This window comes from Miniopterus natalensis, chromosome 9 (assembly GCF_054644295.1).
Source record: "Miniopterus natalensis isolate mMinNat1 chromosome 9, mMinNat1.hap1, whole genome shotgun sequence".
Taxonomy (NCBI): domain Eukaryota; kingdom Metazoa; phylum Chordata; class Mammalia; order Chiroptera; family Miniopteridae; genus Miniopterus; species Miniopterus natalensis.
Window position 1 is genome coordinate 28,862,553 of NC_142089.1, and position 24,035 is coordinate 28,886,587.

The window sequence follows — 24,035 nt, forward strand, 5'->3', positions numbered from 1 at the left end:
ACAATCTCATTTTTTACAGATCCTAAATTTATCATTAGTGTGTGAACATCATTCACTCTTTCAAACTCTTATAATGTATAAGTTTTATCTATGCTGAACACTGTCCCCCAGTAGGGGGAAGATGGTAAACAGATAAAATACAATGTGACAATTACTACTAGTAGTACAATGTGATAATTACTACATTTATTGGTAAGCTGTACAGAATGAGTATCAGATATGTCCACATGTACTATAGACTTGCTTTCTTGATGGGTAGAGAAATGCTGGCTGCCTGATTAATGTGGCTTTCTGAAATATATCTCAGAAACCCAAGTACCTTGGAGCTTTGAGTGAATTAAGAGATTTTAGATTTGGCCAGATCAATGGCACACCTCCTTAGAAAGGCCTCTGTGTCTTCTGTAATTCACAGAGTCTCTCTAACTCTGCACTCTGAGGTGGTCCCTCCAGGTCAGACAATCTAATGCAGCCAACCACAAGGAGACAGGTTCTATGTCTCCAACCTGGGGGGAGCCCTCAAGAGCTTAAGTTTCATTTACTTTGGACACCAAGCACTTTTAATCAAGCTTCGAAACTCTGCTCAGTTTAACAATCATGTATTAATCTCCCATTGTTTCCTGGAAGCACAGAAGTAATTAAGACTCCTGTTCAGAGTTCAAGACTACTTGGGGAGACAGACAAATAAACAGATTTAGTATAGTATATAAAATTATGGTGATAAGGGTGTTTGGCCCACGGTAGGATTCATAATTTGGGAAAGAACTTCAGTGGTGCTGGCCAGTGGAGAGTAGGAGGAGACAAGGAACAGAAGAAGCAGAGGTTGGGGAATAACCTAGCTACCTACTTACCATCCACTGCACAATGCCAAGGTGGGGCCAGGGTGACTGAGACAGAATTTTGTCCCATGGACCCAATGTGGCAAGCAAGTGGCACAGATATGGGATCCAAACAGCAGGTGAGGCTGAAATCTAGATGGCAGTAAAGACTGTGGGAGACCAGTTCATTCAGAGCAGTGCAGAGAGAGCCTCGCTTCTCTAGGATATGGGATTCACTTGAGGTTGGTGTTGGAACCCCAGTCAAGCAAGTTGGCACTGAGTGTTATGCAATCCTAGCGACATGGGAACTAAGGCAGAAGTCCAGTTGCTTGTGGAAGGGAGAGGCTCTCCATGACCATGCAGACTGCTGAGGCTCCCCACTTACCCTAATGCCCAGACACACTGAGGACTATGTTTATAGCGGCAAAATTAAATTTAGATGTCATCTGCTGATGGTCTGAGACTAGTAATAAGCCTCTTGTCTGAAAAAAAGATTGGCATAGGGAATTGGACTGAAAGCTGTAGATTGAAGGGGCAAAGAAGGAAGAAAGACAGTAGCCAATATAATTGTGGAAACATTTTTGAAGGTTAGGAAAAGATGATTCTCAGCCTCTTTTCTACCAAGACAAAGGGGAGTCATTTTTTTCTCATTTGTCTTAGGTTACCAGCAAGTGGCCCCACTGTCACTGCCATTTTGTAACTTGAGTGTCACATAACTGTTATAATAGAAAATTGAGAAAGTAAAAAACTTCACTCTATGTTTCACCATTGAATGTCTCTCCTCTTCTACTTATATGTAGATTCATGATCTTTTTTTTCTCTCAGGAGAGCCAGTAGGAACCTGTCAAAAATATTCCGGCATATGCAAATCCTAACTAGACAGACAAAAATAATCTCTGCCTGTTCCTCACATGCTCTGTGGGAGTTTTGCCTTGTCTGCATGATTGATCAGTTTGTGTGTTACTTTTCAAAATCACTTTTCAAATTGAGACACAAAGTAGAGAACAACAGGAAAGGTATCTGGGCCTGGGCTGGGCGCAAGGGCACCTAATCCAGGATAAGCCATTTGAATAGCTTAGGAATACTCTTCCTGCACATGTCAGGGTCAGTTCTGTAGCCTCCATTCCATGGGCAACAGGAGATGAAACTCCCCAAAGGTGAACTGGAGAAGTGAACAGGCTTCTTTTTTTTTTTTACCTGGTTGACAGTACCTCTATATCTAAATACATTGGATGCTATGTAAACTGCCAAGGTCCTGCCAGGATTCCTAAGCACACTCAGGACTCATTTCCTGTAGTCCCAAGAGGTCGTGGCGTTTCCGGCCCTTCCTATGGGTAGTTTCTGAGCTTTTTTCAGGAGCTCTCTCATATCCAATTTCAAGGAAGAAACTCCATCACTCCAGACTTTTCAGAGAGGTCTCCCTCTTTGCCCAACTCCAGATACACTGTGCTCCTTGTAGTAAACCACAGGAAAAATAACCCGCTGCCATGAAGCACTGCTCTCAGAAACAATCCCGCCGAAATATTACTTTTTCTGGGTTTTATCTCCTTGTCTTAATCTTCACCTCCACTGCCTCTGTCCAAGCTTCGTCATCTTTTACCTATATCCTTAAACTAGCCCTTTGACTTGCTTCCTGGGGCCATTATCTCCTCTTCTCCCAGCTTCCCCAACCTCTCTCTCCACCCATCCCAGCCTTCTAATTCACTATCCCACTGATAGGAATTCTAAAGCGCAAATATATGAAAATGTAACTTGCTTGATAAAAACAAAACAAAACAAAACAAAAAACCACTACAACCAGCCTTCATCAAATGCTAAGGATGAGAGGGGAAAGGGAAAGTAGCAACACTGTGGAGCATCTGCGATTTGTCAGGCTCTGTGCTGGATCCTGTTATACGTATGACTGCCCTCCATCCTCACGACAATGCTTCAGCATAATGGGTTATCATCTCTCACTTATGGGGAGGAAACCAGGGTTCAGGGAGCTTACACAATTTGCCCACGGTCGCATGGATAGTAGATTCGGTACATGGCCTCTGGGGTCTGCTGACGCACACCCGCTTCTATGAGTTTGCCACTGTGAATTCTAGACTCTAGAGGCACAGGGAAGAATAAGAGATCTGCCATATCTGACTGTGAGAAGCCCACAGTGGAGGAGACACTCAGACTAATAGTAAATTACCAGGCAACGTGGGAAGTGCAAGGCTGAGTGGCAAGTCAGCGTTTGAACTTAACTTTCTTCCCATTAGACACTGGTTGGCTATTACAGACAAACTGTCATATTTTAAAACTCTGCTCAAACTTTCAGTATTTGTATTTTTTTGCTCAAGAACTAAAGAAAAAAGATGCACTAGATTCAGCGAAGCTTTCAAAGCAATTTACATTTTATTAATCATAACCGCAACAATGTCCATTTGAATCTGCATCTTTGTGAGAGAGACTATCGGTCCATATACAGACAGCGAGTAAGCAGACACATCTGCATTTGGCACCCATCTGCAATACCCGCGGAGCTCTCCCTGGATCTGCAGCCCATTCGCCGGAATGAGTGCCAGCCCGCCCTGTAGGCCCCTGACACAACATGCCCTCTAAGAGGCTTCTGCACCGCTGACAGCTAGAAAGCCGGGGCGAAGCCCGCTGCGTAAAGATCGGGTAAGCACGTGGGCACCTTGGGCAGACCTTGGAGAGTGATGAGAAGGCACCAGTCCCTCCTCTACCCCACCTAGACATCCATGAAGAAGAAGAGGAAGAAACAGAGAAGAAACTACCATTTCTTAGTATCTTCTTCCTGAGAGCCACAAAATTTATAACCTAAAAATCACAATGAATCTGGTGTTAAAAGCCTTTTGGCAGAATCTTGCCTCCTCCTTTCAGCATGAATGCCTGCCTTTCCTTCCCTTCACCTAATTTACCTTCTCTCTTATTTTTCCCAAACATACTATGCTATTTTACATCTCAATGCCTTTGCTAAATCTGTTATTCTGCCTGAAAAATGCATGACCAGCTCCCATTTTTTATCCTGCTAAACTCTCTCATGCTTCAAGTTCCAGCTCCTCTCTGAAGCTATCGCAAGCCTACGCAAGAAGTTGTTTTATTTTTCGTCTATGCTCCTGCCACACTTGATCTGCCCTTTCTTTATAGCGCTGAGCACACTGTAGTATATCCTTTGTTTAATATGTGTCTTCATCACTGGTCTATGCTCTTTGGCGGCTGGGACTGAGTCGTATTTCTCTTATGTCATCATGTGTAGTATTATGCCTAGAACATAATATGCACTCAGTAAAAGGTGACTGAATGAATAAACAAATGTACACTTAATAATCTTTGGTTGCATATGTCAACATTGACACTTTTCTGGAATTGCTTCAAGTTTGGCAAATGTACTACAGCTTTTGGTCCTCTCATTTGTGACTGTCTAACCTACTGGTCGTAAAAGCTAAGGATGTCAATGTTAGAAGAGATCTTAAAGACCATCTGATCTAGGAGTGCAAAAATCTCTTTTCTGTGATCTGATCAGGAGTCATTTTCTTTCTTTTTTTAATTTATCTTTAGTGTTGATAGTATTACAGGTATCCCCCTCTTTCCCCATTGACCCCCTCCACCCTGCCCCCTGCCCCAGGCCTTCACCACACTACTGTCTGTGTCCATGTGTTGTGCATATATGCATGTAAGTTCCTTGGTTAATCTCTTCCCACCTCTCTCACCCCTTCCCTCTGAGATTTATCAGTGTGTTCCTTGGTTCTGTGTCTCTGGATCTATTTTGTTCATCAGTTTCATTCATTTTCTGATTGAATAACTCTAGTGACAGGAAGTTCCCATCAAGAAACTGACAAATCAGAAAATCCTATCTTAGGTTTTATCAAGTCCTTCATTCTCTGCCCTTTTACTAGTCTTATTGCTCTATAGTCTTTCTCTGCCTCTAACACAGAGCCATTAAATCATCGTGTGGACCTCAGCTTCATTTCACTTTTATGAATTTTAACTTTTGTATCTGTAAAACAGTTATACTGCACTACCAAAGCCAACTGAGAGGATCAAATATGCTCTGCCCACAGTCTATGTTCAGGAAATATTGCTAAGGTGACATAAATCTGTATCACTGGCACTTTCTTATGAAGCCTCGGCCCTCTTCTTTCCCACCTGAAAGTGTATTTTTAAAAGGTAGCTATGCATCCACTCAAGGGACTTGAGCCATCAGTAAGCAACCAGAAGAAAATGGTTTCTTTGATGCTCCACAGAAGAGTGGACAAGGAGCTTGAAAGCTTTATCAATGCTACCAAAAATCTCAGTTTCTCTCTGCTGTGCAACCAAACTGACACAGGGCAGGCTCTATGGCAGGCCACATGCTGGGTACAGGAGGCACAGGGATGATTCAGACACAGTTTCTACTCTGGATGTGGGGGTCTTGGGCTCACTTTTCAGAGGAGTAGGAGGACAGGTTGGGATGATGCAGTAGAAAACTGTACCACTTAGAGCTTTTAATCAAGTTCCTTTGTAACAGATACAGCATCTACAGAGTATGGGGATAAATATTTAGTGAAAACCTATTATGTGCCAAGCACTGTTCTAGGTACTTGGGATACATCAATAAACAAAGCAAAGATCCTATGTAAAACTGACATTCTAGCAGAAGACAGGCAATAAACAACAAACACAATTTTAAAAAGAAAATTACATGCCTGCTAGAACATGGTAAGAGCTATGGATAACGACAACAAAGCAGAGCGCAAGAGGCATCAACAGTACTGGGGTGGAGGGCTCTGAAGTTTTAAAGAGGACATCCAGGGCAGATGGCACTGAGGAGAAATCTGAGCAAAGACTTGAAGGAGGCGGGGGAGGGCTACATGGATGTCTGAGGTAGGAGCTTTCCAGGCAAAGGGAGCAAAAGCCAGGGCAAAAGCCCCAAGCAGGAGTGTGTCTGGCCGTCTGAGGAACAATGAAAAGGCCAGCACAGCTGGATCACTGTGAGCAAGGGGGAAAGTAAGAAATAAGGTGAGTAGAGGTGTGACAGGATCTGACTTACGGCTCTGCAGAGAGGAGGCTGCAGAGGTGCGAGGGTAAAAGCAGAGGCCAGTGAAAGGTCACTGCCATTCAGAAGAAAGATGGTGGTGACTCAGACCACTTCGCCACTGACAGGCCATCTCCTGCGGTTCCGGCTCTCTGAGGGTAGAAAGAGAGTGATACTGTCTCCAGCCCAAGAAGCTCACAGCCACAATCTGTCCCTGACCTGTTTTCCAGCCTCATTACCTGCCACAGGACCCCAGCTCCGCTCCTTTCCCCTCCCCGCGCACAGTGTTCCAGCCGAGGTTGCTCACTATTTCCCCAGCACACCACGCTTTCCCGTGCCTTTGCACTACTCTTCCTTTTGCCTAGACACCCACCCACCCAGCTTGCTAAACTCACAAATTTCAGCTTCTTCAAGACTGAACCCAGATGTCACCTTTTCAGGGAAGTTTTCCTATTGCCTGTGCAGAAATGGTCGACCCCCTCTTTGTTTCCCTGGCATTCTGTGCATACTACTTATCTAGGTGCATTATAAATAGATTGCTGTTCAGCTGCAGATCACAGGCACTATGACTTATTCAGCACCTACAATATCTAGCAAGAGCCTTTGCCTTCATTTTCTTTTTACTAAACACAGAGAAGGGAGAGCAGAAAAGAAAAGGAGAGAGAAAGAAAAAAACTAATATGAGCCACTTTTGAAAGGTTGCCAACTTGGCCTGAAAAAAACACATTTGCACATGGTCCTTTTAAAAGAGACAACTGGGAGCAAGCAGAGTAGAAATGCTCAGGTACCAGGCACATTCCTCAGCAAATGTTCAGCTCCAGAAATAGCCTTGGAAACTGGGGTGGGTGACATGGTCAGTGGGAGTCAGTCATCTATAAAATTCCTCTAATCAGAACAAGCATCTGGATTCCTTGACCAAATTCAAGAAAGGACTTGTCAGTGTTTGGGCACTGACTCCTGGAGATGACTCGAGCTGTATGTAACAGGGGTTGGGGAATACAAATGTGCTGAGCAAGACAGAATGAGTGACCGACTGTGCTGTGGGGAGGGACTCGGCTGCCTGGCTCTGGCACCCACAGCACTCGGCCAGGGGGGAGTAGCACTAGGGAGAGGCTGAGAGGCTCCAGACAACCAGCAGGCCTGGTCATGGTAAAGAGTACAGTCTAAGCTAAAGGGCAGTGGGAAGGGAAGGGGGGTGCCAGGTGCTGCACTGGGTGACTCACCTCACTTTCTCTCACTTAATCCTTGTAGCTACTCTAAAAGCTCGGCATAATCATCTTTTACCTACACAGAAACTGAGGCATAGGGACGTTAAGTAACTTGTCCAGAGTCATATAGATACCAGGTGGAGCCTGTATTTGCACCCAGGTGTGTCTTCTGATCTCTTTCATTCAGAGTTAAAGCAACCAGCGTGGCTTCTCAGCTTAGAAAGCTGGCTCTGGTCTGGGAGGAGACCCAAATTCTAAACATGGTTCTGTTCATTTTGCCATGTGTCTGAGGGAAAATACTTCTTCCTCTCTGAGCCTCATTCTTACCATTTGTTCATAAAGAGTCAGAACCAGGTGATAATTAAGGTCTTGTCTCTTCAGACTCTGAAATTCTATGATATCTAGTAAGAATTTTCAAGATGCTCCTTTCCTCTCTCATTCCCCTACGCCCCCACCACCCTCTGCACACACACCTGCATGACCTCTCAAGATGCAGTGCATACAGAATCTTTTCTACTCTCCAGGTTAGAAAGGGGAGTGTGACAAAGGGTAGAGCCCTAGGGACTTTATCACTGTTGATTCACATCTCCCCTGACACTTAATGTCTCATCTTCTTTGTCTTTGTCAGGAAAACCTACCCTCCACCCAGCAAAAAAAAAAAAAAAGCTGCCTTTATCTTCCATGATTCACTCTTTTTAAACTCTACCTTGGGGTTTCAGTTGCAGTGAAGAACTCTATTCAGCATGTAAATGGAGAAAATATAAGAGAAATATTGAAATAAAAATAATATGCTCCCTAATATATTCATTTTAATTGTTCTTTTTCTTCTCACCAGAGTGAGTGGGAGGTAATCCCTTCTATTTCAGTTACATCTTCTTTAAATGCCTGGGGTTTTATAATGTGCTATTTGGTGAGCAGAGCTTTTTCCTTTTTTGTTCTAACTCCCTTATGTTATACCACATCTGGATTCAAGTTAAGTAATTTTATTGTTTCTGATATACTTGATCATAAGCCAAAGAACAATAAGTATGCTTATGATGCAAGCATCCTTATTAAGTTCTTATATTAAAGATTCCTGGAATGCATTGAAAATATAGACCTGACAACAAAAGCAAACTTTCATGGAAAGGCATTAAGTTCCAGAGATGATGTAGGTTTTTTATGAAAAAAAAAAAAAAAAAGAGTAAATTGAAACAATAATTCTTATAGCTACAATATCTGGGGAAATCACATAACTTTAATTCTCACAATAACATCATAAGATGGATATTATTGGCTCCATTTTATATCTGAGGAAGTAGAGGCTCAGAAAAATTACATAAATTGCTTAATTACCCAACAAAGTAAGTGGTGGAACCTGGTTTTTAGAAGTTGGTTCTAGAGAGAGGGATCATGAAGAAAAGGGCATTGTTGGGGAAGGAGTTTTGTCTTCTTTCAAATCCTCCATAATAATTAAGCTGAGTAATCACCTTATGAGACAGTCCTGACTCTAAGACTGGACCCCATTCCAGGCTACTTTATGCGGCAGTCACTTGAAAGGACAGGAGTTAGTGTCCCTTTCAAAGCTTGGAAGCCCTGGCACCCAACAGCAGATCTGCCTAGTTGAGGGCTGCCAGGCTATGGGGTTGGAGGCAGGCTGCTCCATGCAAAATCTGTCTCAGGTAGGCCAGCAAGAATATTTCTCTGGGAAGGGTGGAAAATGCAATACCTAAATGGTATCACCAGCCCTGACTCTGATGTAAAAGAGGCACATGTGTGCAGGTACATACACATACACACACACAATAGACACGTTACTCACCTAAATACACACACATAGACACACACACACACAGAAAAAGCCACATCTACTACATACACCACACACACATAAATCCACATATAAAAACACAAATACTACAAACAACAGACACATACATACACACACATTATGTGGGAGAACAAAATGTAAGAGTGCAAAAGGACCTGACTTTATATACTGCCGATGGGAATGTAAAATGGTGCAGCCACTTAGGAAAATAGTCCGGCAGTTCCTCAAAAGGCTAAGCAGAGTTACCATACAACACAGCAATTCCTCTCCTAGCTATATACCCAGAGAAGTGGAAAGAGTTGTCCACAAAAATGTGTACACAAATATTCATAGCACCATTGTTCAGAATAGTCAAAAGGTAGAAATAACCCAAACGGTCATCAACCAATGAATGACTACAATAGGGTGTTTTCCTTTAATAGAATATTATTCAGCCATAAAAAGAAATTAAGTACTGATGCATGCTATGATATGAATGAACTTTGAAAACATTATGTAAAATAAAAGAAGCCAATCACAAAAACCACATATTGTGTGGCTGCATTTATATGAAATGTTCAGGACAGGCAACAGAGATGGAAAGTAGATGAGTAGTTGCCCAGGGCAGAAGGTTGGAGAAAGTAGAATGGCTGCTAAAGGGTAGAGGTTTTTATTTAGGAGAGTTATGAAAATATTCTAAAATTGACCACAGTGATGGTTGCACAACTCTACATATACTTAAAAACATTGAATGGTATACTTTGAATAAGTAAACTATTAGGTGTGTGAATTATTTCTTAATATAGCTGTTATTCAAATAAAAGTGAAAGATATGAATAAACTCAGATCTAGCTGGCCCAAGAATATAAATCCTAAATTCAAAGACCTGCCCAACACGGATAACCTGAGCAATCTTGGACTCAACAGACAATGGTGGGGAAAGGACTGGGGAGGGGGAGGGGAAGGGGTGGAACGGGTCATTGGGGAGAAAAAGGAAAATCTGTAATATTTTAAACAAAAATAAAATTTAAAAAAAAAAGAAGCATATGATGTGCATAAAAGGACTAGAGGAAGTCAGAGGGCGCTACTATAACTTTTTTTATTTTGTTAATTACAAATAGATTTTCAGTTATAAAAGCAATAATATTCCTTTTTCAACATTTGGAAAATAACAGAAATACACACACACACACATAGAAAAGAAAATGTCCCAAATATTCAAATAAAAACTACCAATATTCTAGTTTGTCATCTACCTATCTATCTACATCTTTAAATATTATTTTACAGCATATTTAATGACTTCATCCTATGCTACACCAAATATATTTAACAAATCTCTGCTGATGAGTATTTAGATAATTTATAATTTTTCTCAATTATAAGAAAAACTGCCATGAACATCCTTAAAAGCAGATCTTTGGGCATATCTCTATTTCTTTTGTTATCATAAATTTGAATCCTGAAATTCAGTAGAACAGCAGTTAAGTGTCAGCTCATATTTTGACTTCATTTAGCAAAGAAAAAAAACATAGTCCTTGGAAATCCCTGGTCTCTGATCCTGGTCCAACCAGTTAATTACATGAACAGGTAAATACTTGGCCCCCAAATAAACCCAATCTCATCAAATAATGATGTTTACCACTTAACATTAACTGAAAGAAAATTCAAGGTGTTGATTCACAACCACAAAGATTAGTAGAGGTCCAAAGAAACGTAAGTTAGGCCATTAATATCAATAACAACTAAGGCTCAAGGGCTAAGGAAATTACTCCAGATCACATGCTAGAGGTAGCAGAACTAGGACTCAAATTGAGGCTGTATGATTCCAACGCCTGTGCTTTTCCCACTGGACCTCACTGCGTCACATGCCAGAGACTGCCCACAATGTATCTATAATTGCTGGTGGCCAGTAAGGTATGTGCACAAATAAGTATAATTCAGGCAAAGGAAGATAAGTGCCACCAAAATGATGCAAACACAAATATTTTCTTGGGAGGATCAGGGAAGTTTTTATGTTTGTGATGTAGACTGTAAAGGAGGAATTTATTCAATCATTTAATAAACATTTGAGTAATTGTTTGTGGGAGTGGAGCTACCTCTGTCAGCTACCTACCAAAACCCATGCGCTCCACTTCTTACTGCACACACAGCTAGACATCATTGGACAATCTCCTTTATTGTGAAATATGGCCATTAAATAACGTTTTAGCTGGTGGAGTTTGACTAAAAATATTATGAGCCACCTTCAGGAATGCTAATAAAAAGGCTCCCGCGTGGGCTCTTCCTACCCTTACCCATCTAGTTGGCTGGAATGAAGATGATGCCAGGTTACCCTGGAAGCTATGCATCAAAGACAGCAGTCAGCCTGAGTCACTGAATGACTGTATAGTTAAGAGATGCCCTGCACATTTGTTCATGATGAAGAAAAAAGCTCGTACCTGCTTGATCCATTAGACACTTTATGGTCAATCTAATGCAATAATTGGCCTATCCTAATATATATATATATATATATACATATATATATATATATAGTCCTTGTGACATGATAAATAAATTTGTCATGACCTTAAGAAAGTCACAATTTTATAGGGGAAAGCAGTTAAATCCATAGGAAAATAGACACAGTATATGATAGGAGGGAACTGTGAGTGCTTAATCTTACCTTAGTGATTCTAGTGATGAAGCTCTCCCCAAAGAAATGGATCTAAATTGAGGCCTGATGCATATATGGGAGTTCTCTGGGAAGAGGAGGAGAGAGAGTGGAAAGGAAAAGTATCCCAGCACAGGAAGAGCATGTGCAAAAAATAACACTGGGGCATAAGATTTGTATAGGTAGAGAAAGGGGGTGTGACCGTCTTAGTGCAAGAAACAAATGCAGTGTCAGAGGGTAGGCTATGAACCTTCAGAGTACATAGGAAGTGCAAGGTGGCTGGTAGTAGCTCAGGAGATGCCATGGTTGTCATTCTTAAGTACGCTGATCTGTGCCAGAAGACTGGACTAGGGACACAGACAGGCAAGGAGGAGACCAGATTGAACAGAACTAAGGCTTTGTGCTAGATTATGTGGAAGGGAAAGTTAGGAGATAGGATAGGCTTAAGACTTCCTCACCAGACAAAAGATGATCATTGGAAGAGCAAGGGAGTCCCAACTGCAGGGAAGGGACAGCATCAAAAAAGCATTATATGAGCATCTGGTCAATCAGAAGGTCTTAAAACGGAGTCATTTAATTAAATTAACAATTATTTACTGAGTATCCACTTTGAGCCAAGGACTGCCTAAGTAACTGGAGGTGCAGCAGTGAATTAAACAAAGGCTAACCTCATGAAGCTTCTAATCCAATGGATCTAGAAACAGAAAGCTGAGTTTTCAGCCCTGGCCAAGAGTATAGGTTCCATCTTATATTTGGTATTTTTAAAGCATCATATCTTATAGAGTACTTTCTCATCCCAAGGTTAACATTTATACTTATAATAACCACTGGACAGAAAGTACTATTTTCTCTATTTTATTGATAAGTAAAGTAAAGCTCAATGATATAAAGTAATAGAGTGCAATAATAATCACCACTATTTCCAGACACATTACTACGCATCAGATGCCTCCAGTAAGGTGATTTACAAACATTCTATCAAATATTCAAAACCATTTTGTAAAGTAGGGTATTATTATACACATTTTACATGAGAAAACAAGGACAGGAGTCAGTATCAGCTAGAAACTGGAGCTAATCTGTGCTAGATATATTCCATTTGCCCCTCTGTAACCTGTCTGCACACCCTTTTCCCTGCTTACTTGGCTGATCTCTAAGGATTACATCAACTGCATTCTGTGTTTCTGCCTTCTGTTCAGATCTTCTCATGGGGAAGTCTTTCAAGTGATCAGAGGCAGGAAGGAGGGGGAGGTCAGAGTATTTATTTTCCTGGCTTCTTTCCCAAAAAGTAACCTAAGGCTGCCTGTTTCTCTTGATAGAAGGTCACTAGTACTTTCAAAGAAGTCCACTCTACACAACTCCCTCTTTCTGGGTTTCAATAACTTTTCCCTTCTCTGGTCCCTTGTGCCTTACAGGTTTGATGAACTACATCAACCTCAGTTCTGAAGCTTTAAAGTCTTCCAGACCATTAGAGAAGCCCAATGACTGGATAATGGCTTTTGCTGCTGAGAGCTTGCCAATGCTGGATAAGAGCACTAACTTAATTCTAAGGAATTATAATGTAAATATAAGAACTCATTAAATTTCAAAATCTTTTCAAGAGCCCTGACAGAGAGGACCCAAATGATAGCCCATGAGAAACAAAACAAAATAAAATGAAATAATTAAGGCTTAAGGACTCTCAAAAGAAAAAAAAAGGGAGACTCCAGAATTGAACAGTTGAGAAAATGGGCTGTGACTACTGTTGCTGTGTAAGATCCCATCACAGAGCCCGGTGAAAGAAGAACAATGTTATTTTGAAGGCCCTCAGGAGTGTATCAACAGTGATGTCCTTTGGTTGGCAAAGTCTGAAATACACATCAACACATACACCTGCTGATAGGGACATGTGTGCTATTATTATCCACCTGGGCTGACTGCAGAGACTCCAAGCAAAGGCCTACCCCTTGCACAGATCTCAATGTCAGGAATTAAGGAGCAGCAGTACAGTTGACTTGATACAGCAAAGCAAAAAACAGGCCCAGGGAGATATTTTTATCCTTTATAAACAGTTTTCATTATCATCATCAAATGCCTACATTTTCACAAACCTGGGATTCTCAGCCCAACATTTCTAGAAAAGTGCCAAATATCATTTATAGATAAAAGCACAATTCAATATTTATGAATTGTGAGTTTTCTATAAATATAGACATTTGGAGATGATCTTCTCACTAGTCATTAAATTTTGAACAGGGATCAAAGCTAGAATAATATTAACAATTTCTTGCATTTGTATAGTGTTTACATAATACTATTAATAATAGATGACATTTACTGAGCACTTAGCAAGTGCCAGGCACTTTACATGTAAATTCCCATAATAAATTCAGTTCAGTTCAACAAGCATTCACTTAGCACCTACTGTGTAACAGACAAATAACACTTGGTTTCTGTCTTTAAAGCCCCTTGTTTTGTGCATTCAATCAGTATTTGGTGAATGAGTAAATGAACGGATAGATGAACAAAATGACTGGCTCGAGTGGCAATGTGGAGTAATAAAAATAATGCAGGCTCCTCCTCTTACTATTTAACATCTGTAGAAAGTACTTAACCTTTCCTGGCCTCAATTTCTTCATCTGTAATATAGGGATATTTAAAATATCTCTTGCAGAAGTGTTGTGAGAATAGTAACAGCAAATGTAAAACATCTGACAAAGGATGGGCTCCAAGTAAGTGAGGGTAGTTATCATTACCACCCATATCATCATCATTACCACCATAATTGAGCAATCCTATCCAGCTCTCATCCTCACTACAGGGATGGGACAAACAGAACTTTAACATCCACAAAAACACACAACATCATAGCATCTACACAAAAGCACCACAAAAAACACACACAAACAAACTAGAAAAGCAAGGAAAATCTACTAAAATGTAGTGCTCAGTATCTTCCTAGGTTACTGAACAAGTTAAAAAACAAACAACACAGAATCAACTTTAATTAAGTTTCCAAAGATACCTGATAAAAGGCAAACAGGATAGGAAGTTAACCACATAATAAACTGCACCTTTCCTCACAATGTTGGTCAATCCAAACATGGGGCCGTGTTCTCTATCCCAACATTCTCAAAAAATAGTACCTGGTGCCTAACCAATGGCCATCCAGAGACTCATCTTCTTCTCAGTGCCAGTGAGGCTAAGCCCTATCCATACAGCGGATGAACTTGATCCCTGGGTCAAATTCTCCAACCAGAAATTTGTCCCAATCCATGGGTCACTTACCATTTTGATCTGCTAGTAGATTTCACCATCGGGGCCATCCCATCTCTATAAAGACTCTTGGTTTTGCTGAAGTTAACAATGTTGAAAATGACTCTCTGAAAACGAAAGAGGGAGAAGTTTATCAAAAGACTATGTTATGCAAATAGCCACTTCCTGATCATTAGTACTGGAAACAATAAGCAGGGTTAAAGGAATCCATATGGACTGGCTGCCAACAGTATAGTGAGAAGAAATCATGCCCATAGAAATCCAATGTGTTTGCTCCAGTTTAGCCTAGTAGTTAACAGCACAGACCCTCGAACCGGGGAGCCTGAATTTTAATCCCACTTTACCACTCTCAAGTTGTATGACCTTGCCAAACCACTAAATTTTTCTGTGTCTCAGTTTTCTCACCTGGAAAATGGGAATAATAATGGTACCTAGAACTACTGGTGAAGATGAAATAAATTAATGTATGTACAGTGTTTGGAACCATACTTGGTACATACTAAATGCTATGTAAGTTTTGGCTATTTTTATTAATTGTACCGTCTCTCCAGGCTGACCTAGTATTTGCATGGAAATGAATGATATTATCATTACAGTGACAGTAGTGCATTTGAAGTTCAACAAACTAAAGATAATAACAGTGCAAAACGGAAGTTAAAAAATTCTGAAACTGCTCCACACCCTTCTGACTGGAACTGGAGGTTATATGTCCTCTTCTGCACCCCCTCTGTTACCCTCTACTAGGGGCTAGGGGTACCGGACTCAACCCTAATTTTAGCACCAACTTATAGGGACATAGGTACTTGAGTAAGTCCCTTTCCTCCCTGGGTCTCACCTTTAAAACAGGGGAGCAGGGTGCCCTAGATGATTAAAGTACTTCCAGGAGGGTAGTATAGTTAACTTTGTCATAACTGGGGAGAAGAGATTGGGAAAGAAAAGATAATCGGGGTTAAAAGACACTAAATGATCACCTGATTAGTGCAAAGGACAGAGACTGAGGACCACAGCCAGGACAGCAAGGACAGCTGGCGGAGCGGCGAGGTTCAAGAGGGCACAGGGCCTAGCTCTCCTCTCCAGGCAGAGCGGCAAGCATCAAAATTCATGTACTGCTTCATGGAACAAGTATTTATTGTGTGAGGTACTATATGATATCAAGTGCCAGGTATTTTATACACATATAAAATGTTTTAAATATCCTCCTATAAGTATGGTAAAAATACTAACATCTCCATTTCACAGATGTGGAAACGGAGGCTCCAATAGTTTAACTAACTTGTTTAAAGGCATATAATTAATAGGTGGAGAGTTAATATTGAATCCAGGGGATAAAAACAATAAGATGCCCGTGATATCTACCCTTGACATCTCACTAAGGTTCCAAAATTCCATGAACTCTAACCAAGTCTGTTTTCCAAAATAAGAGCAAAAATTAATATAATGAAAATTTTCAAGTCTTTAAAATTTTGTCTTCTTGAAAAGCAAAAATCTTAACCATTTCTTCTGGCCTCATGCTTGGGACTACCATAAAATGTTTTGTTCTATGAAATAAGTTCTTAGGAATCACTCATGTTTTTCTTTCTCCTCAGAGATCTAGCCATTGACCCTCCCCCCCCCATCTCCAAGCATTTCAGTTTCAGAACTCCCTTCTGTCATTAAATTAAGTCATCAAGAATGTCCAAGGCTATTCCATTATTAATAACCCGGACCTGCCTGTTGTCAGTTCAATTACTTTTCCCAGGGTCTTGGCTACTGTCTGATTTAAGAAAATCAATATCAAGGGGCACAAATGGCCTTTGAACCTCACAGAGCTTAATCCCTGCTTTTTCTTCTGAGATTCCAGGTGTCAGGATCCATTCCCAGTGAACCTGGAAGCCACACTGCAATTTCAGGGTCTAAATTAATGCTAAATGCAGGGGCTCATCTAATACAGAAATAATGTACATATGTGAAGCTGGAATAAATAAGTGAGAAAGTGGAGCATTTATTGATCATTAATATCCTACACTGTGCCAGGAACATTTCCCAGGTGTTTTAAATATACTATATTATTTAGCATTTACATCCATAAACAAAAGTTGTTTATTTTAGCCCAACTTCAGACATGAAGAAATTAAAGTTAATAAAGGCTAATTGGCTTGTTGCCCCTGCTCCCCGCCCCCAAAAGGCTGCATGCAGTTGTGAGAGCCAAAGGTATTTGGAAGTAGGCAGTTAGGAAATCTTGTCTTTCCATATTTTACATTCAATTATCAGTTATTTACTCAAAATGCATCACAGCAAATGGAACCTATGAGGCAATGGTAACAACTATAATAATAGCAAACAAGTTTTGAGCACTTCCTATGTACCAAAAATTTACAAATTCGTTTTTACTTTTCATGTATCAAAAAAGAAATAATGTTAGAAATTTAAAAATATTTAGAACTGGAGGGTTGATTCATCACTACATATCAGAGCTTGTGGCACACAGAAAAAGCAGTATATGGAAAGCTAAAATTTAGTCTTACGTGCATGTACTAGGAAAAAAGACTGAAAAAGACAGTGCTAACTTAAAAAGTTTAAGAAATAATTCATATCACAGAATCCCAGAGACACAAAACACTGGAAGTATTTGGTACCACCAAAAGTTGGAGTGTGAGGCAGTGCAGGGCCAAAGTCCTTATAAGAAATAAAGTCCCCAGGTTCTTTCCCTCACACCAAACACCCACGTAACTACCACTCTTTCTTCATTGTGATGGGAGACTAGAGCTTCATTTTCTGGATAGGCCGAAACACAGAGATTCTGGACTCAAATTCCAAAATACTGGTAGTCAAGTTCATTATCTCTGTAGTCAGGAGATCAGAGAATTCTTCTGTAGGAAAACCAACTCCCAATCAAAGATATAAGATTTTCTAATATAGATATAGAAGAATTCCCCCAATGAAATGGTTGGCCCTCCACTGGCATGCTGAATACATGCATTTAGATTTTCCATTTCAAATTTTGTTGCCGATTATTTCTATTAATGATGAAAGACAGCCAACAGAAGCAGAGACCAGTGCAACCAAGCAAAGATACAGGAGGGGAAGGCAGCTCAGGCAAAACAGGCAATTTGTAATAGGTGCATTGAAAACAAATTTTACAGAAAAACAAAGCAACTATTAGTAGAAGGCAGGAGGCACTCAGGGTAGTTGTAGAAGAAAACAATCGTATATCACAAGACTTGTCTATATTAATATTTACCTATTCAGAATAAAGAAAAGACTAAATATTAATAATGAAAATAGTGTTATAAATAAGGGGGAAGAGAAGTGCTTGTATTATGTAGCAGAACTATTAAAGAATTTAATCATCTTCATAATACAAAGTTGATAAATAATATCTAAAACTAAAATAAATAGAGAATAGTAGCACAGAAATTTTATTTTGAAATATAGAATATCGAAAGAAACAATGAAAAAAATATAAGTGATTACCTGTAGAGCAGAGGCCAAATCCTGCCTGCTGCCTGTTTCGTAAAACACAAAGAAAGCCATGCTCATTCATTAGGTGTTGTCTGTGGCTGCTTTTGCAACATAACAACAGAGTTGAAGAGCTGTGACAGAGACCTGACAGCCTACAAAGACTAAATCACTCCCTACTTTTTTTCTTTATAGAAAGTTTACTGATCTTTGAATTAAGAAGCAGGACTCAAAAGTGGAAGGGTAAAAAGAGGTTATTTTCTTTTGGCCTTTGTAGTATTATTTGAATTTAAAATTACATACTTGTATTTATTTTCATAAACAATTAAAAATTTAAGTGAAATTTTTAAAAAAGGACAAGAGGCCCTGGCCCAGCAGCTAGGTTGGTTAGAGCATCCTCCCAATATGCCAAGGTCGCGTGTCAGGGCACATACAAGAAGCAACCAATGAATGCATAAATAAGTGGAGCAACAAATCGATGTTTTCTCTCTCTCTCTCTCTCTCTCAAAATCTATTTTAAAAAAGAAAAACATAAAAGCAACCCAACCACTCTTAAGAGGATATTATAACTTGAAGCAAAAATAGGCATGAACACTGGAGAACAGAAAAGTGTAGCAAAGAACAAAACAAAACAAAACTCATAGACACAGATGAGTATGGTGATTGCCAGAGGGAAAGGGGGTGGGGGAGACAGAAGAGGGTAAAGGGGAGATAAATGGTGATGGAAGGACATTTGACTTAGCGGATGAACACACAATACAATATACAGATGATGTACTGTAGAATTGTATAAGCAAAACCTGTATAATTTCATTAACCCAATAAACTCAATTTAAAAATAGAAGAGAGAAAAGTGTAGCCCTGTGTCAGTTATAAACATTTATTGAAAAACTCTAAATAAAAAATTACCAATCCAAATCCAGCAGTAAATTTACACACACACACACACACACACACACACAAATTGTATATCAAAACAAAGTAAAACATGTCCTAGGAATGGAAAGATGACTCAACATCAAAAAGAGCTATAATAGAAGTCACCATATTAACAAATTAAGTGAGAAATACTAAATTATTAACAAATAAATAAGTAAAAACATCTGATAAAATTCAACGCCCATTCAAAAACCTATTCTTAATCTGTGAGAGCTAGAAATAAAAAAGAACTTTAAACTTATAAAGTGTATCTATTAAAAATTTACAGCAATCATACTTAATGCTGAAATGTAAGAAATGCTCCTTTTAAGGTCAGGAAACAACAAGGTTGCCACTATCATTGCTTCTATTCAACACCATAATTAAAATTCTAGTACAATAAAATGAAAAGAGATAGTAAAAGTACATGGGTTAAAAAGAAAGATGTAAAACTCATTATTCACAGATGCTATGACTGTCTGTGTATAAAATGACAGAGAAACTGAAGAAAACTTTTTAAATAAACAGAGTCAAAGAAAGTTGCTGGATTTCAAAAACAACACAAATTTCAACAATGAACCTATAAAACAAGAGACCTATAATCAAGTAAAATGTAGGAAGAGCACAATTTATTAATAGCAGGAATAAAAAAAAGGGAATACAACTATAAGCATTAAGAAGATTTAAAAGGCTATAATAAAAATAAGATTTAAAAGGTTGTTATAATAAAAAGACAATATAAAAACATGGAATATGGGTCTGATTCGTTGAAAATAAAAAGAGGCCTAGATATCATCCCAACTCAACCCCACATTACCTACATTACCTTTGATATGTCATGACACCAAAGCAAATTCACCCTAAACTCCTACTGAGTCCTCCCCAAGTCATGAGGCTACGTGGTGGCAGGTGCCTGGAACATGCAGCCAGACATACGCCAAGCAGCTTCCTCCCACTGTGCTATAAACTTCTCTGTATCATCAGAGTAGGATAGTAACAAGTGGTTGTCTCAAAATGAATTACTGACATCAATCATATGAAAACTACTCATGCCTAACTTAAGGATTCAAATTCATTCTTAGATTTAAATACAACTATTAGCCAAATAAAACTAGGATGAATGATAAGAAAATTACTAAAGAAGGAAAAACATAAGAATGATTTTAAGAACTTGTGAAATACAACAAAAAAATTTTTTTAATTATAGAAAAGCATAAATAAAATGAACCATGAAGGAAAATAACCAGTAAAAGACCAATAAGATTACTAGGTGTAAAGTCATATAAAACAGAAAAGGAGAACACTGACCTGAGATTTGCCCTAATTGAAACATACCATGAAACTACAATCAACAAAACAATGGCTGACTATCATTAGAATAAATACACAGATTGGTGAGACATAAGTGGTAGTCCAGATATAAACTCAAGCATATAAAAATTTATTATATGGGAAAAGTGGCATCTGAAATTAGAAAAAAAAGGAATGACTTATTCCATAAGATGTTGGAACAACTTCTTAAACAATCGGGGAAAATGTTATGCTGCTTCTTCATGTTTACACTAAAATTCCAAATGAATGAAAGGCATTTAAGCCTGTGGAAAGAAATATTAAAGTTCCAAGCCTACCTCTCCCTGTGTAACTTTGACCATGTTTTATCATCTTTCTGAGCCTTGTTTGGCTTATCTATGTGTAAATAAGGAAATCATACCTATTTGTAGAGTTGTTATTAGGATTAAATACAATTGCCAAGATGATGTGATAAGGAAACAATAAAAGACTACACACATGCATATATGTATATGTTCATACATATATATGGATTTATACACATATTTGTATAAACATGTGCGTGAGTGTGTGTGTGTGTGTGCGCGCGCGTGAGTGTGTGTGTGTGGTTAAGTTAAGCCTCCTGCCCATGAAGAACCAAGAGGTTGGGACTCACGTTCCTAAAAGAATGCCAGGACATCCTGGACCTGATGCATCCAAAGCATGGAGGCCGGCACATAAATAATCACTATGTGAGGAACGAATCCTTGTCTATCACAGGCTGGTGCTGCGCAGTCCCAGGGGACCAAGGTTTGTTAATCAGCTGCTCCGGCGTCTTGTTCACTGGAAACTGTGCAAACCTTCACACAGACGCCGCGGCCTGACAGGGGTAATAAAGAAGCGGCTAACATCCTTCTGCCCTGCCCAGGAAGCTTGTTCTCAGGAGCAGCCGAAAGAGCTGGAAAGGAATGGAGCAAAACGTTCTCATCAAGGGAAGTTTAGCATGTCAAACAAGGGCATTAGCAACAGGACAGAATTAAAATAATATCCTTCAGGGAGAGGCTTTCTTCTTATAACTCAGAATAAATATCTACAAACATACAAACAAAAAATGCCTCTCTTTTCCTCAGTCTGACAGCATTTCCTACAGAAGTTTTGTTCTAAATTTCATTCATGCATTCATTCATTCAAGAAATATTCAATTAAACATTTCATTTAAGAAATAGTCATAGGACTCCTACTATACTATGTGCTGGGATTACAGAAATGAGTAAGATGCTTTCCCCTTAAGGAAATACCTAGTGGGGGAAATAAACAAGTAACACACACACACATACACAAATAAAATGTTAAAGCAGCCTAGAGTAAAAAAAGCTGTATCTTTACAGATGAATAAGGACTGGCCAGGAAGGAGGGAAAGTGTGGAAAACAGTAAAGTCAGAGGGAGCAAGTGGATCAAAGGTGGAGTGGTTTGTGGCATGACAAGTTGTTTCCTATGGCTAAAGCAAAGATTTCTGGGACTCGGTAGGGTAAGAGACGAGACTATGGCATTAAAAGACATATGAGCCATATTAAGGAATTTTAACTTTTACTAAAAGCAATATAAAGGGGCTATTGAAGAGTGTTAAACATAGGTGTGAAAGGCTCACTCATATCTATGCTTTGGAAAGAGCACCCCAAAACTGGCATCCTGTTCTCCTCCCTGGGATATGAAAAGGCAAGAAGAATGGATAGATTACCAGCTGCCTGGATGGCTCCAATCCTAGGCCAACCTAGCATGAGCCAAGAGAATGTATCTCTACATTTACCAACTCCATATTTCCCTTGCCCAGAGGTGCTACGGAGTCAATAGGACAAGTGGGGCAACGGATGTATGCACATGTTTGATTTACTAAATGAGCTACTCATCCGGCACAAGGGAGAAAGCCACCGCGTTTTGTTTTTTTCTCAGTGCCTCTCAAATTTTCAAACTGGAGTGCATAGGTTTCCACAATTAGGCAAAACCAAATATCCCTTCCTTTTTTGTTCATTCAGTACCACTCTTAAGGTGGTGCCTACTTCTTAATTTGTACTCTACTTGCTTTTATTATAATATGGGGAATGGTTTTTATTCCTGGGTTACGTTGTTTAATGGTGGCACAACCTTTCCTTGATGAGTCACATAATACCTATTTTTCTTACAAATGCAAACATCATATGTGTATACTAATTGCAAAATTTTTCACAATTCTTATTTCCACTCTGCATTCACATTCTTTGTACTATGATTTTGTTGCTTTGTACATCAAAAGGTGAGCCTCTTGCCCAGCTGGCGTGGCTCAGCAGTTGAGCATCGACCTATGATCCAGGAGGTCGAGGTTCGATTCCTGGTCAGGGCACATGTCCGGGTTGTGGGCTCGATCCCCAGTAGGGGGCGAGGCAGCTGATCAATGACTTTCTCATCATTGATGTTTCTATCTCTCTCTCTCTCCCTTCCTCTCCCTGAAATCAATAAAGATTTTTTTTTTTTTTTTAAAGGTGATTCTCTTAAATGTGGGCTGACCTCATGATTGGCTTTGGCGCATATAAATTGGTGGAAATGACAGTATACCATTTCTGAGCCAAGAATTCAAGAAGCCTTGTGTAGTTTCATGTTCTCTCTTAAAACCCTACCGCCAATATTTGACAGAGGATGAGAGATCACAGTGAAGGGAACCCAGTTGTTCCAGCTGAAGCCATCCTAGACCAGCCTACAACCAGCTGATGTGCAAACACAGGAGAGAGCCTAACCAAAATCAGCAGATTATCCACCTAAGCCAGAGCTGATCACCAATACAGAAGAATATGGGTCAACCTGCTGACCCATGGACTCATAAGCATTTATAAATGCTTAATCCTTTAAACCACTGAATATCAGGGTGCTGTGCAATTTAGCAATAGCCAAATAAAACACTATATAATGTGTTAGTGATCAAAACTATGCAGAAAAACAGAAAAGAAAAAAGTGCAAAAGAAAGAAAACATTAAAAAGAAGGGGGAAAACATCACTTATATGTAGAATCTAACACCTATGGTGGTAATCATTTTGTAGTATGTAAGTATATCAAATCAACCTTGTACACCTTAAACTTATACAATATTATATGTCAATGATAGCTTAATAAATCTGTATTAAACTGACTGATTTGTCTTCTCTATATTTGTAATTTTTTGATACAAGTCAATTCTTCCTTAACTATTATGTCTGCTTATTGTTAAAATAAATGCTATATTTAAACTTGGTTACATATATATATGTATATATATATGATAAAATGTGTTATATATATACATTTTATCATTTTTTCTCTAGATTTTTACTCTCTAACTTTAGGTAGTGGGGATATCAGTTCCTGTCCTTCAAAATTATGCAGTTTGGATGGGTGGGTTCATGGGAGGTGAGGTGGATATGTTATAAAGCAATGTCAGTTTCGTTCTCTTGACTTACTTGTAAAATGAGAAGTTTTGACAACATTATACTAGTCTTAGGAGACAGAAACCTGAGTTCAAACGTTGCCTCCATCATTCACTACCTTTGTAAACTTTAGAGTGTTTTATTTTACTTCAGCTAGCCATTGATAAAATTAGAACGGTAATACTTTAACAATCTGAAGGCTCAATCTTCAGCTAGATAGCTAAAGCAAATATTCTCCTGAGAGTT

At 39.3% G+C, this 24,035-nt stretch overlaps 1 protein-coding gene across 1 annotated transcript in view; it reads right to left on the reverse strand.

The window, feature by feature from the left end:
• AGBL4 (AGBL carboxypeptidase 4) overlaps window positions 1-24,035 on the reverse strand; it is a 692,884-nt gene that overhangs the window by 441,782 nt on the left and 227,067 nt on the right. The window contains exon 4 of the mRNA XM_087820636.1: window positions 14,744-14,838. Within this exon, the coding sequence (XP_087676762.1) occupies window positions 14,744-14,838 (95 nt within the window). The remainder of the gene's footprint in view (window positions 1-14,743; window positions 14,839-24,035) is intronic.